General features: G+C 27.8%; 4 protein-coding genes and 1 long non-coding RNA gene across 13 annotated transcripts in view; 3 read left to right on the top strand and 2 right to left on the bottom strand.

The window, feature by feature from the left end:
* The window catches only part of LOC107637090 (S-protein homolog 3-like), a 3,424-nt gene extending 1,990 nt beyond the window's left edge, over window positions 1–1,434 (top strand). The window contains exon 2 of the mRNA XM_016340539.1: window positions 1,376–1,434. Within this exon, the coding sequence (XP_016196025.1) occupies window positions 1,376–1,434 (59 nt within the window). The remainder of the gene's footprint in view (window positions 1–1,375) is intronic.
* LOC107637088 lies at window positions 8,857–9,174 on the top strand. Its single transcript, XM_016340538.1, has one exon. The coding sequence runs from the start codon at window positions 8,857–8,859 to the stop codon at window positions 9,172–9,174; it is 318 nt and encodes a 105-aa protein (XP_016196024.1).
* LOC107635001 (succinate dehydrogenase assembly factor 2, mitochondrial) lies at window positions 9,556–12,749 on the top strand. Of its 9 annotated transcripts, none has more exons than XR_001619074.2 (5): window positions 9,556–9,820; window positions 11,101–11,169; window positions 11,277–12,240; window positions 12,328–12,598; window positions 12,629–12,749. XR_001619074.2 is itself a non-coding variant. In XM_021121761.1 (5 exons), exons 2-5 carry the CDS (start codon window positions 10,251–10,253, stop codon window positions 11,421–11,423), a joined length of 534 nt encoding a protein of 177 aa, XP_020977420.1. In that variant the 5' UTR covers window positions 9,682–9,820; window positions 10,035–10,250; the 3' UTR covers window positions 11,424–11,688. The 9 variants fall into 9 exon arrangements, 7 of the variants coding, with proteins under 7 accessions (XP_016193845.1, XP_020977420.1, XP_020977417.1 ...); XR_001619075.2 differs by having other exon boundaries at window positions 9,679–9,820; window positions 11,290–12,240; XM_021121761.1 differs by lacking the exons at window positions 12,328–12,598; window positions 12,629–12,749 and adding exons at window positions 10,035–10,522; window positions 10,597–10,642 and having other exon boundaries at window positions 9,682–9,820; window positions 11,277–11,688.
* LOC110271248 lies at window positions 9,642–10,028 on the bottom strand. The gene is made up of 2 exons (XR_002361748.1): window positions 9,764–10,028; window positions 9,642–9,716 (listed from the first exon to the last, which is right to left on the bottom strand). It is a non-coding gene; the product is annotated as an uncharacterized LOC110271248 (long non-coding RNA).
* Window positions 12,741–13,740, bottom strand: LOC107635002. Its single transcript, XM_016338364.2, has 4 exons — window positions 13,450–13,740; window positions 13,302–13,360; window positions 13,114–13,231; window positions 12,741–13,039 (listed from the first exon to the last, which is right to left on the bottom strand). The coding sequence occupies exons 1-4, from the start codon at window positions 13,695–13,697 to the stop codon at window positions 12,961–12,963; spliced, it is 504 nt and encodes a 167-aa protein (XP_016193850.1). The 5' UTR covers window positions 13,698–13,740; the 3' UTR covers window positions 12,741–12,960.

Raw genomic sequence — 14,691 nt, 5'->3', positions numbered from 1 at the left:
CACCTATTTGTAAAAGAAAGATATATATAAAAATATAAACATTTATTTAAAAATAGAGAAAATAATTATTGAATATTTATTAAAGTTATAAAATACGATACATCATCAAAATATAACATAATTTCTTATATTAATCAATCCCTAAGTGGGACGATAGGGGACGTAACTAAAAAATAAATTTCGTAAGCTAAGTCCATGAAATCGAGGATATTATTAGTTTATTTATTTATAATTTGTTATTCTCTAGTGTGTGATAAGCAATGTATTTTACAAAATAAGGTAGTAAAACTTTTATTATATTTTTAGGAACAACTGTATATGAATTTATAATACTAACGTAGATTACACCACGTTAAGAACGTAACGCCCTAAAAAACGTAGAAACAAGAGAACAAAAATTCAATTTAGAATTTAGCTATCGTAAGTAGATATATTAAAGTTATTATCAGTAAAAAAAATATAATTTTTTAATAAATAAATAAAAACTTTGTTAGATAGACAATAATTTTTGTGAACAATATAAATAATAAACTCTAAAATTGACCCAATAAAGTAAAAATACACTACACCTCAAATTACCCTACTAAATTTTAATATTAGGATAACCATTTGCACACCTAATGAATTAAACATCTGATATATCTATTGTTTTCACATTATTTAATATTTTCATTGTCTACCTATACTTTTTCATAAATAAATAACAAAAATAATGCACCAAAATAAAATTTAACCTTTATATTTTTTTAGGTTAACATTACATAAATATGTGAGATTATTTTGTTTTAAGAATGTGTATGTAGTTTCAAGTTAGATAAAATGTACCAAAGAAGTGTAATTCTAATTTAACTATGTATAAAGTAATATGCTATTTTAAAGAAACCTTATAAAATAAGTGTTATTTGCGCAAACGCGTTTTGTATGTTACCGAATAATGAGAAAAACTTTATGCATGCTTTTGAGACTTAAATTTGAGTTCAACCATAACCTTAACTCTATATATACTTTTATATTATGTTAGTGTAAACAATAATGTATGTTTAATTTCATACAGTAAAAATAATAGTAATGCATGTCTCTCATTTTTGCTAGAACTTATTTGATGTTATGGGTGGTTACTATAATTATGTTGCCATTATTAGTAGAGTGGATAATATTAACTTAAATTTAGAAGAAGAAATTTATTAATAGAATGAATAATATTAACTTTAAGAAAAGTTTTTGTAAAATTTTTATGTGTTATAGTTTTATTTTATATTTACTGTGTGTAACTTATAAAAAGTTATTAGTTTGAGACAACAACGACAATTATATTACAGATAGAATAGTTAAAATATTATATTTTACCTTTATGATTGATATTTATGTTTTTCAGGTCATATTGAGGAATCACATCACCAAATCCTCAAAAGATATGCTGGAACTTTTGCATGACCAAATATATGTCATAAATATTCTAAGTATTTACTTTTTTACTAACTGAAAGATAATTAATTTTCTTCATGAAAATTTCATTGATAATATTATCTGAGGAATCAAAATATATTTTCAATTGAGGATTTGATAATTGAATCGTCATTCAGAACAATTTCAAATATTCTGACTTAAAAGAGTTTAATGATTGCTAGGTTATATATCATACAATTTTGTATGTTACCGAATAATGAGAAAAACTTTATGCATGCTTTTGACACGTTGAGTTCAACCATAAACTAAAATCTATATATACTTTTATATTATGTTAGTGTAACAATGGAATGTATGTTTAATTTCATATAGTCATATAGACGGTAAAAATAATAGTAATGCATAGCTCTCATTTTTGCTAGAACTCATTTAATGCTTTGGGTGGTTACTATAATTATGTTGCCATTATTAGGCAACACTTATTCAATAATTCCAACTACACATTTTGAAGATAGAAAATGCTTTGGAAAGCAAAGATGAGCTAAAAGTTCATTGCAAATCAAAAGATAGACAATGATATTGGGGAGAACTATCTGAAGCCTCATGAGACTTTTGAGTTCCATTTTCGACCTAATGTTTGGGGCAGCACACTTTTCTATTGCTGCTTTTCATGGAAAGGTGGTTGCTATTGGTTTGAAATATATAGCGATACAAGGGACAATGCAAGACATTGTGTCGAAGTTTTTGCGCTTGGCAAATTAAGAAAAAGGGACCATGTTTATATATACCTAAAGATAAGAAGTCTGGTTGTTATGATTGCAATGCAAAACCAGGTCCACTTTGATTATTATTATTATTATTGATCTTTATATAATATTAGCATATGTTATACATGTAGGTTCAATATGAGAACTTGATAGATGATGTTCTTGCGCTGATTTCTTATTGAAATATAACAATTATATTATGGCCACGATCCATGATGGCTACAAATATGGTGGTTATGGGTGACTAGTTTTTTACCTGAAATTCAAAAGTAACACCTGTCAAGACTATTCTTATATTTAATTTTTTTTATTTGAGATTTTTTTTTCAAAAAAAAAAGTGGTACTTCATTTATTTCAAAAAGCCAAAAAGGGGATAAACCCAAGTGTCCTTAAGAAACAACATTAAGAGAAAGAAAAAAAAAAAGAAAAAGAAACTAAGAAGTGAGATGTCTTTAAAATTCCTCTGCCATGGTCTTAACTTCCGTCACTACTTGGTAAAGTGAAATGGTAGTATTCTCGAAGACCCTGACATTTTTTGCTCTTTAAATCTTTCATGGTAGTATCGATGTAAGTGCAGTCTTCTCCTTCCAACCCACTTCCTTCTTCAATTCATTCAAGAGCCAAGACCACCATTTCCAAAATTGATTTGGGAGAATTGGTAAAATCTAGTTTCTGAGACTGATTTCCGACCAAAAGAGTTGAGCTACGGAGCATGAAAGAAGACAATGAATGATAAATTTTCCTAGTTACTGACAGTTAGGGCAAAAGTTTTTGATAGATGAAAATCGTTGCTTGAGCTTACTTTTGACCGACAGACCACCATGAAGAACTTTAATTTTTAGATGAATGTTTTTACCTTCCTTGAACATGGTATCTTCCATGTTGCTTCCCAAATTTCTTTCTTGCAGCATGTTTCTGGGAGTTCATCCGATATGGATGATAAAATTGAAATGCAACTCAATACTCCGAAAAATTGAATAGTAGTCATTGTTGTCTAACTTCTAGGTAATTTCAACTTCATTATCGCTGGTTTTTGTCTATAGAATAGCACTTGCAATTGCTTGTGGATGGGAATCTATCTTTAATTACTTGCTCATTCCACTGTCTGTTGCTGGCATATAATTGATTAACGCAAATTAGATTTTGGTATATGTTAGACTGACAATGCACTGCAATTGGATTAGAATTCTCCAACTGCGGGTGCTCAAATATCCTAACACCAATGTATAATGGAATCATAACAACAACAACAACTCGCAAGGAGGACGAGGAGCAGCAACGACTAGCGAAGAATATCAACGAACTGGAGACCTAGCGACGAAGAGGAGTAAAAACGGCGAGTGGCGCGCGACGTCTAACCTCATGGATCTGCTGGCGTCGACGTCGAGCGAGGAAGAGGAGCAGCGCGAGATCTGGCGGTGAGATCCAGCAGCAAGGACTGAACGACAAGAAACAACGGCGGCAGCGAGAACCCCCCTCTTCTTCCCCTTTCTCTTTCCCACCTTCCCTTCCCCCTCTTCCCCCCAGCGTGATTTCCTTCTCTTTTTTCGTTTTTCTTTTTCTTTTTTTATTTTATAATTTTTTAGTTAAGAATAATTTAAGAATAAAAATAAAAAATTTGATAAAAAAAATTTTAAAATTTAAAATTTGGATAAATATAAACAATCAAATTTTAAATTTTAAAATTTGTATACAATATAATTTAAATTACAAAAATTTAAAATTTGGATAAATATAAACAATCAAATTTTAAATTTTAAAATTTGTATACAATATAATTTAAATTACAAAAATTTAAAATTTGGATAAATATAAACAATCAAATTTTAAATTTTAAAATTTGTATACAATATAATTTAAATTACAAAAATTTAAAATTTGGATAAATATAAACAATCAAATTTTAAATTTTAAAATTTGTATACAATATAATTTAAATTACAAAAATTTAAAATTTGGATAAATATAAACAATCAAATTTTAAATTTTAAAATTTGTATACAATATAATTTAAATTACAAAAATTTAAAATTTGGATAAATATAAACAATCAAATTTTAAATTTTAAAATTTGTATACAATATAATTTAAATTACAAAAATTTAAAATTTGGATAAATATAAACAATCAAATTTTAAATTTTAAAATTTGTATACAATATAATTTAAATTACAAAAATTTAAAATTTGGATAAATATAAACAATCAAATTTTAAATTTTAAAATTTGTATACAATATAATTTAAATTACAAAAATTTAAAATTTGGATAAATATAAACAATCAAATTTTAAATTTTAAAATTTGTATACAATATAATTTAAATTACAAAAATTTAAAATTTGGATAAATATAAACAATCAAATTTTAAATTTTAAAATTTGTATACAATATAATTTAAATTACAAAAATTTAAAATTTGGATAAATATAAACAATCAAATTTTAAATTTTAAAATTTGTATACAATATAATTTAAATTACAAAAATTTAAAATTTGGATAAATATAAACAATCAAATTTTAAATTTTAAAATTTGTATACAATATAATTTAAATTACAAAAATTTAAAATTTGGATAAATATAAACAATCAAATTTTAAATTTTAAAATTTGTATACAATATAATTTAAATTACAAAAATTTAAAATTTGGATAAATATAAACAATCAAATTTTAAATTTTAAAATTTGTATACAATATAATTTAAATTACAAAAATTTAAAATTTGGATAAATATAAACAATCAAATTTTAAATTTTAAAATTTGTATACAATATAATTTAAATTACAAAAATTTAAAATTTGGATAAATATAAACAATCAAATTTTAAATTTTAAAATTTGTATACAATATAATTTAAATTACAAAAATTTAAAATTTGGATAAATATAAACAATCAAATTTTAAATTTTAAAATTTGTATACAATATAATTTAAATTACAAAAATTTAAAATTTGGATAAATATAAACAATCAAATTTTAAATTTTAAAATTTGTATACAATATAATTTAAATTACAAAAATTTAAAATTTGGATAAATATAAACAATCAAATTTTAAATTTTAAAATTTGTATACAATATAATTTAAATTACAAAAATTTAAAATTTGGATAAATATAAACAATCAAATTTTAAATTTTAAAATTTGTATACAATATAATTTAAATTACAAAAATTTAAAATTTGGATAAATATAAACAATCAAATTTTAAATTTTAAAATTTGTATACAATATAATTTAAATTACAAAAATTTAAAATTTGGATAAATATAAACAATCAAATTTTAAATTTTAAAATTTGTATACAATATAATTTAAATTACAAAAATTTAAAATTTGGATAAATATAAACAATCAAATTTTAAATTTTAAAATTTGTATACAATATAATTTAAATTACAAAAATTTAAAATTTGGATAAATATAAACAATCAAATTTTAAATTTTAAAATTTGTATACAATATAATTTAAATTACAAAAATTTAAAATTTGGATAAATATAAACAATCAAATTTTAAATTTTAAAATTTGTATACAATATAATTTAAATTACAAAAATTTAAAATTTGGATAAATATAAACAATCAAATTTTAAATTTTAAAATTTGTATACAATATAATTTAAATTACAAAAATTTAAAATTTGGATAAATATAAACAATCAAATTTTAAATTTTAAAATTTGTATACAATATAATTTAAATTACAAAAATTTAAAATTTGGATAAATATAAACAATCAAATTTTAAATTTTAAAATTTGTATACAATATAATTTAAATTACAAAAATTTAAAATTTGGATAAATATAAACAATCAAATTTTAAATTTTAAAATTTGTATACAATATAATTTAAATTACAAAAATTTAAAATTTGGATAAATATAAACAATCAAATTTTAAATTTTAAAATTTGTATACAATATAATTTAAATTACAAAAATTTAAAATTTGGATAAATATAAACAATCAAATTTTAAATTTTAAAATTTGTATACAATATAATTTAAATTACAAAAATTTAAAATTTGGATAAATATAAACAATCAAATTTTAAATTTTAAAATTTGTATACAATATAATTTAAATTACAAAAATTTAAAATTTGGATAAATATAAACAATCAAATTTTAAATTTTAAAATTTGTATACAATATAATTTAAATTACAAAAATTTAAAATTTGGATAAATATAAACAATCAAATTTTAAATTTTAAAATTTGTATACAATATAATTTAAATTACAAAAATTTAAAATTTGGATAAATATAAACAATCAAATTTTAAATTTTAAAATTTGTATACAATATAATTTAAATTACAAAAATTTAAAATTTGGATAAATATAAACAATCAAATTTTAAATTTTAAAATTTGTATACAATATAATTTAAATTACAAAAATTTAAAATTTGGATAAATATAAACAATCAAATTTTAAATTTTAAAATTTGTATACAATATAATTTAAATTACAAAAATTTAAAATTTGGATAAATATAAACAATCAAATTTTAAATTTTAAAATTTGTATACAATATAATTTAAATTACAAAAATTTAAAATTTGGATAAATATAAACAATCAAATTTTAAATTTTAAAATTTGTATACAATATAATTTAAATTACAAAAATTTAAAATTTGGATAAATATAAACAATCAAATTTTAAATTTTAAAATTTGTATACAATATAATTTAAATTACAAAAATTTAAAATTTGGATAAATATAAACAATCAAATTTTAAATTTTAAAATTTGTATACAATATAATTTAAATTACAAAAATTTAAAATTTGGATAAATATAAACAATCAAATTTTAAATTTTAAAATTTGTATACAATATAATTTAAATTACAAAAATTTAAAATTTGGATAAATATAAACAATCAAATTTTAAATTTTAAAATTTGTATACAATATAATTTAAATTACAAAAATTTAAAATTTGGATAAATATAAACAATCAAATTTTAAATTTTAAAATTTGTATACAATATAATTTAAATTACAAAAATTTAAAATTTGGATAAATATAAACAATCAAATTTTAAATTTTAAAATTTGTATACAATATAATTTAAATTACAAAAATTTAAAATTTGGATAAATATAAACAATCAAATTTTAAATTTTAAAATTTGTATACAATATAATTTAAATTACAAAAATTTAAAATTTGGATAAATATAAACAATCAAATTTTAAATTTTAAAATTTGTATACAATATAATTTAAATTACAAAAATTTAAAATTTGGATAAATATAAACAATCAAATTTTAAATTTTAAAATTTGTATACAATATAATTTAAATTACAAAAATTTAAAATTTGGATAAATATAAACAATCAAATTTTAAATTTTAAAATTTGTATACAATATAATTTAAATTACAAAAATTTAAAATTTGGATAAATATAAACAATCAAATTTTAAATTTTAAAATTTGTATACAATATAATTTAAATTACAAAAATTTAAAATTTGGATAAATATAAACAATCAAATTTTAAATTTTAAAATTTGTATACAATATAATTTAAATTACAAAAATTTAAAATTTGGATAAATATAAACAATCAAATTTTAAATTTTAAAATTTGTATACAATATAATTTAAATTACAAAAATTTAAAATTTGGATAAATATAAACAATCAAATTTTAAATTTTAAAATTTGTATACAATATAATTTAAATTACAAAAATTTAAAATTTGGATAAATATAAACAATCAAATTTTAAATTTTAAAATTTGTATACAATATAATTTAAATTACAAAAATTTAAAATTTGGATAAATATAAACAATCAAATTTTAAATTTTAAAATTTGTATACAATATAATTTAAATTACAAAAATTTAAAATTTGGATAAATATAAACAATCAAATTTTAAATTTTAAAATTTGTATACAATATAATTTAAATTACAAAAATTTAAAATTTGGATAAATATAAACAATCAAATTTTAAATTTTTGTAATTTAAATTATATTGTATACAAATTTTAAAATTTAAAAGTTTTTTAATTTAAAATTTTGCATCTTTTAAAATTAAATTAGCCGATCTAATTCCATTCAAATTATAATAATTTGAATTTTTTTTTTGGTGACATAATAATTTGAATTGAATAGGATTAAAAATGAGGTAAATACTAAATTGATACCCAAAAAATTTTGTCGCCGATAAAAATAGTATTTGATTATTGTTATTGACAAAATAATCCTTGAAATGTTTTAAAATTTAACAAAAACACCAAACATAAAAACATAAAGTCACATTCAACAAAAATTTCTGATTTGACAATTGAAAAAACTTAATAATGATAGCAGAGAACTCTGATGGCATTTCCGGCGAGGAGGAGAGCTTGATTCGCTAATCTCTTCTCTCACCTCTTCACGCCCAACCCAAAACCCTAATATCTTCCCTCACCTCCTCTGTCGTTACTCGCATCGGAGACCTTCTTTCGTGATCAACCTCCGCTGTTACCCCCAAACCTATCTTATTCAAAATCCTAGTCAACCTCATCCCATTGTCCTTCTTCGACAGCCACTGCTCTAGCCCCTCCACCAGGCCCCTCTTTGCTGCTATCTTCGACAACCGGTGCCAACTCAAGATCCTCGAGATAGGCTTTGGGACATGAATCTTCAAAATTGTCACCGCTGCCATGCTTGATAGCAATGTGACCCTCACAGACCTTTCTTACATAGTTCTGAATATCCGATTCAACATTGACACCACCAAAGAAATTATAATGTCCACTAACGACGCCATAACTATGAAAGCGCTGAGGTGTGGTATTGATAATGTAGCGATAGGACACTGTTTTGATGTTGTTTCTGCTTTGGATCTGGTTTATCACGACGTGTACAAACTACTCCTCAAAATGATTCATTTGTTGTTTTTAGGGTTTGAGGAAGAGAAAGAGATGGCATTTGTGATAGTTCACATGAGGAAGAAGAAGGTTGACCACGAAAGAAAGTGAGGGAAGAGATTAAGGTTTCGGGTTGGGGGCGAGAAGGTGAAGGAAGAGATTAGCGAATCAAGCTCCCCTCTTCGCCCGAAAACGTTGTCGGAATTCTTTGTCACCATCATTAAATTTTTTTGATTGTCGGATTAGTATTTTTCGTTGAATGTGACATCATGCACTTTTGGATATTTTTGTTAAAATTTAAAATTTTTCGCAAATCATTTTGTTAATAACAAATGTCAAGTACCATTTTGTCAACGTCATAATCTTTGGAGTATTGATTTGGGTAGTATTTGTTTTGAGTTACTTGGATGAAAACTGAGAGATTGAGATTCAGTATCATGTTTGTTAGTCTTGGAACGAAAGCTGAAAATTTAATAATATTTTATATCTAAAAAAAAAATCCCCACCCCTGCACAGCCCCTAATGCCCTAATCTGATCAGTGATCACGCAGCCCTCAATCCCTCAACCGCTCAACGTGCTCTTCTCTGGAGTCTCTTTCTCGTCACACTCTGACTCAAGCTCAAGCTCTCTCACGGCTGCTGCCACACTCAACCTCTCTCGTCTCCGTCTCGCTCACGCACTCACTCTCTCGCACTCAACCTCGGGTGGTGGTCGTTGTCGTCTTATTGCTTCGGACGTCAGTTGCTCCCTGAGCAGGTGAGCTTCCTTCGGCCCTGTTCTTCTTTTTCAATTTCATTGCCCTAAATCATCACTACACCTTGAATTTGTTGCTGAAAATATCACCGAGCTCATTTTTTTTCTGAAAATAATCACTTGTTGCTGATTATCAGCACTGATAGTTGAATTTGTTGCTGTCTTGCTGAAATAATGATTTAGCTAAATTTTTTGTTGCTGTAAATCATATTTGTAGGTAAAGTATTTGTTGCTGGACATTATCATGGTTGAATTTGTTGTTGAAAATTATCAATCAGCTGAATTTGTTGCTGAACATATCACTGAGCTAATTTTTTTGTTGCTGGAAAAGATGACTGAGTTGAATTTGTTGCTGATTATCATTACTGAACCTTGAATTTGTTGCTGTCTTGCTTAAATAATCACTTAGCTAAATCTTGTGTTGCTGATAACTATGGGTAGTACTGTAGCAGAAGAGGAAGGCAAAGTGCAAACCGTTACAAATACAACTAAAACACAATTCATTAGTTCCAATTCTCCGAATCAAATGGGTTCTCTGAGACGAGGCTTAATCAACCTCCGGAGATTCCTCACTTCATCTAATCCCACCGCATCTCCTCTTCCTCGCTATTCTCTTTCTTCCCCTTTCAGCTCCCTCCCTGCCGATCCTTTCTCCCTTCATATCGATTTATCTGATGAAGAAAGCAAAAGGCGCTTGTTTAACAGGTTCCCCTCCCCCCTCTTTCTATTCTTCTCTTTTAGCTGTTCCTCTGTTGATTTTGTTCTTTCTTTCCGAATAGGCTAATTTATAGAAGCAAACAACGAGGGCTCTTGGAACTCGACTTGGTTCTCGGTAAATGGGTGGAGGACAATATTCACTCCTTGGATGAAAGCCGTGTTCGAGCTCTCGTTCACATGAATAGTTTCCTTCACTCTAGTATTGATTGGTTGTAAAGATTACCTAGGATCATCTCAATTCCACTTTGATCCATTGTACAATTGCACAAGTTTGTTATCTTCTAATTTCATTGGTACACCTAAACTCCATCGTTATGGTCTTATGGAATGGAACTCTTTGGTTTACACCAACTTGATTGTAATTATTTTGGGGGGAAATTTGGGTGATAAGGTCAGGAATTTTGAAGTTGGCACACCTATCCATTAAAATTGTATATAAGTGTGTGTTTTGATAGGGTCAGGAATTTTGATGGAAAATAAATAAATGGAGAGCTGTTAGGCTAGCTTGGTTGATAAATTTCTTTGCTCGAGTAATGACACTTCAAAATCCTTCTTCTGTTCTATAGGAGAATCCAGACCTATGGAAGTGGCTATCTGGACAGGAGAAACCCCCAGAATCAGTTAGCAGTAATCCAGTGAGTTTCATTTCATTATTTAATTGATGGAGTTCCAAGTTACTTATTTGATTTGATTTTTGCTTTTCCTGTGGGTAAAATTCACATTTGAGTTATCTATTGCTTAGGTTTTTGCTGCAGTGCATGAAAGAGTTATGAAGAACCTTGAGAGCCATTCTGCCCCAGAAACAAGAGCAACACCTGGCCAACCATGGGTAAGGGGTTGGGATGATATCAAGAAAGGTCGGGACGGTCCCATTGTTGGCAATCAGTAGCTTGAGAACTCAAGATCTTGTCATTTGTAACAATGAAAAAAAATGCATTTTTTACCATTTTTGTTATTATAAAATAAGTGATGGGTAACTGACTAACTGCAACTCAAAGGTTTGTATTAGCAAGTGCATATCAGCACAAAGGGAGAAAAAATAAAACTAGAACTAGAAGATTTGGACTTTTTGGACTAAATCATTATTTTAGTTCCCAAAAAGATTCGTGTTCCGATAGAAGATCGGGAAGAAATACTAGACTTCTTGTGGACCCGAATTTTGCACGTGTCTTATATATCTCAAATTTCTTGACGTCTTGTTCTGACACTCACACAAACCACGTGAATGGCCTCTGCAACTGCATTAGACCCCGTTTGTGTGTTTCTGCTACTTCTTCCTCTGTTTCTTCAGCTGTCGCCGTTAATGGCAGAGGAGCCAGTTCCATGTCCAGCAACATGGCCTGATCAATTCCACTCGGTGCTCTTCATCAACAGAAGCAGTTCCCTGCAGAAGGTAGACTTATGGTACGACTGGCCCAACGGCCGCAACTTCAACATCATCCAGCACCAGTTGGGTGTCCTCACCTACGACCTCGAATGGGACAACGGCACCTCCTTCTACTACACCCTCCACCCATTCAACACCACCTGCAAGGTGGTACATTTCGATGTTGGCATTCTACGCCCCAACTGGCTCGACGGTGCTACCTTTCTTGGTCATAAGAATGTTGACAATTTCCTCTGCAATGTCTGGGAGAAGGCTGATTTCATCACCTACTACGAGGATGTACTTACTCAAAGACCTGTTATGTGGGTCTTCTCCTCTGGTTGGTTACTTCTTCGGTATACTTCTTCAATTATAATATCATTATATGTTATTTGTAATGAATGCTGTTTCATTTGGTTGATTCCAGGAATGGTTGCTCATGTGATGACATTTGAGGTTGGTGCGGTGCTCGAGGATACGAATTGGCAGGCACCTGTGTATTGTTTTAGTGAGACAGATACCAGCAGCTCACTCTTAGAATCATCTATTGATGTTTCTCATGGGACATTGATCAGAGGGATACCCCATACTGCTGCTTAGTGGTTGTTAAATTTCCATTAAATGTATGCTGTATTCCAAAATAAAAACATGTTGCTATTTGCTTCGTTGAGTTGAAGCTATTTTTATCAATGTTGTTTACTTGTTTAGAATGATAATGAACCGTTAAGAGTCCTTTATGAACTTCGTGTATCTGTTATTGAAGCTGATACCATAGCTTCATTGCATGTCATTTGAAGAATGTTACTGTATAAATAAGAAATTCTTGGCATCGAATCTTAGAAAACTCAACCATGTTGAAAATGTAAATATAGATTATTCTTTTTAAAAACGTGAATTGAGAGAGTGAAATCAACTCTTCCACCTTGATTAGGCAGGGTTTATAAACATGACCAATAATGTTCTCCTCTATGAATGAAACACAGGGTACAAAAAGAAAGAAAGAAAAGAAGACAAGAGTACCACTTAAACTCCACATTTCAGAGGTAACGGGGAGTGCAACCTAGTACTGGGTGTTGAGGTAGAAATACAATCCAACAAGCGCTGCAATTCCCACCAAAATTGCAATAGGAAGTGCCTTCCTGTGAACAAACAAAAATGAAATCCAACCATTTTTCTTGCATATGCTTGGAAACGAAAAAGATGGATGACTCACCCAACCGCTTCATCCCTCTGGAGCTCGGCCTTTCTTGCCTTTCTAACCGATGTATCATTTGCATCTCTTGTGACGGATGGTGCATAAGGCTTAAATCTTCTCTTTGGAGCTCCACAAACTGCAAAGTACACCCTTTCTTATTGTAATCAAGTATTTGTTGAAATTAAGCACAAGAAAAAAAGAATTACCGGGGCAGAAGTAGTTATCAGGCAACTTGTCAAAGGGTGTTCTATCGTTATATATATACCTGCATCATATGAATCACCATGAATAATTTCCAAGTTGAAACAAGAAGTGTATCATATCATCATATCATGATTGAGAATGAGATAAGACCCGCAATCTCGGCAGATATAAGCTTGCTTGGAGGCCACCCGCATGGAAATCCTTGGTGCTGCTGATGTAAGGTGTTTCTGGTTGGGATGATGCAAGAGGTTCAGTGAGCCTGAGAAGAACCATGACTTGGGACCCAGCGCCATCGGCTTCAATTTCAAGGTTGGTCGTAATCCACCACCACCATTTACTGAACAAGGGCCACAGTTTGCGGCGGTGTTAAGGCCACTTGCTGTGGCTGCCTGTGCCATTTTTTGCTACTTTCTTACTTTGCTCTTCTTTCTCTCTCTCTCTGAAGAAGATGAAGAAGAAGATAAGAGAATGGTTTTGTGTGGAAAGAAAGGAGGGTGTGTGCGCGAATCCGTAATTGACATGTGTGTCCCTATTCCTACGTGGAAAGTGTGCCACTTTTACTTCACACCACACACACGCTCTCTCATAAGGACAAGTGGACACTATCCTTGCCTTGTAAGTTCTTGATCTCGAAATTTTGCATATCCCATCACACAAATAAATTAAGCGAAAATTGTTTCTTCTTTTTTCCGTTAATTTTTGTTTGTGGGAGGGTTTCTTGGGAATGGGGCAGCAAATCAGCTTCAACGAAAGGCAAAGAGAAGAGAAAGAAATTAATTTGCTTTGAATTTTGGGTTTCGAAGGGGATTTTTCTGGTTTAGTGCGGTTTCACTTACCTTCTTCCATTTTTTCTAGAGCTTGCTCCTATCAAAACTTCTTTTTTGGGTGGGCAGAAGTTTAATGCTGTAGCATAATCCATTTATGAGCTGATGTTGTCTTTTTCCAGTGATTGACAATGCTATAATTATCTATTACTATTAACAATATTGAGTAACTTCAGAATTGATGGATTGGCTGTGCTGACTCTTGTTTTTTGTAAAATGGTCTGCATTTAGCAATAATAAGGTATGCATTGAAATTACTTTGATTAGTTGAAGAAGAATTTCACTGGAAGGGCATGCCATAGACAGAATCTTGTCTTGTGTAGTTCTACTCTAGTTGGTATTCTAGTTACACATTATTACACTGGGAAGGTTGAAAGTTTTTGTTTACTCTAGAGGACTTTTTTATGACGTTGGAAATGACCCTGAAGGTGGATAGTACGCAATGTACTTCTTTTACAAGTTCAAATGAGGAGTATTTGCATTCATTATTTTCATCTTGTGAAGAATGAATGGCTTTAAGGACAAGCCACTATTTGACATTTCCACTGAGACTCACATCCATCCCACC

The sequence above is a fragment of the Arachis ipaensis genome, chromosome B04, assembly GCF_000816755.2.
Source record: "Arachis ipaensis cultivar K30076 chromosome B04, Araip1.1, whole genome shotgun sequence".
Taxonomy (NCBI): domain Eukaryota; kingdom Viridiplantae; phylum Streptophyta; class Magnoliopsida; order Fabales; family Fabaceae; genus Arachis; species Arachis ipaensis.
The sequence above is the reverse complement of the archived record's forward strand: the minus strand, read 5'-3'. Positions and strand labels throughout refer to the sequence as shown.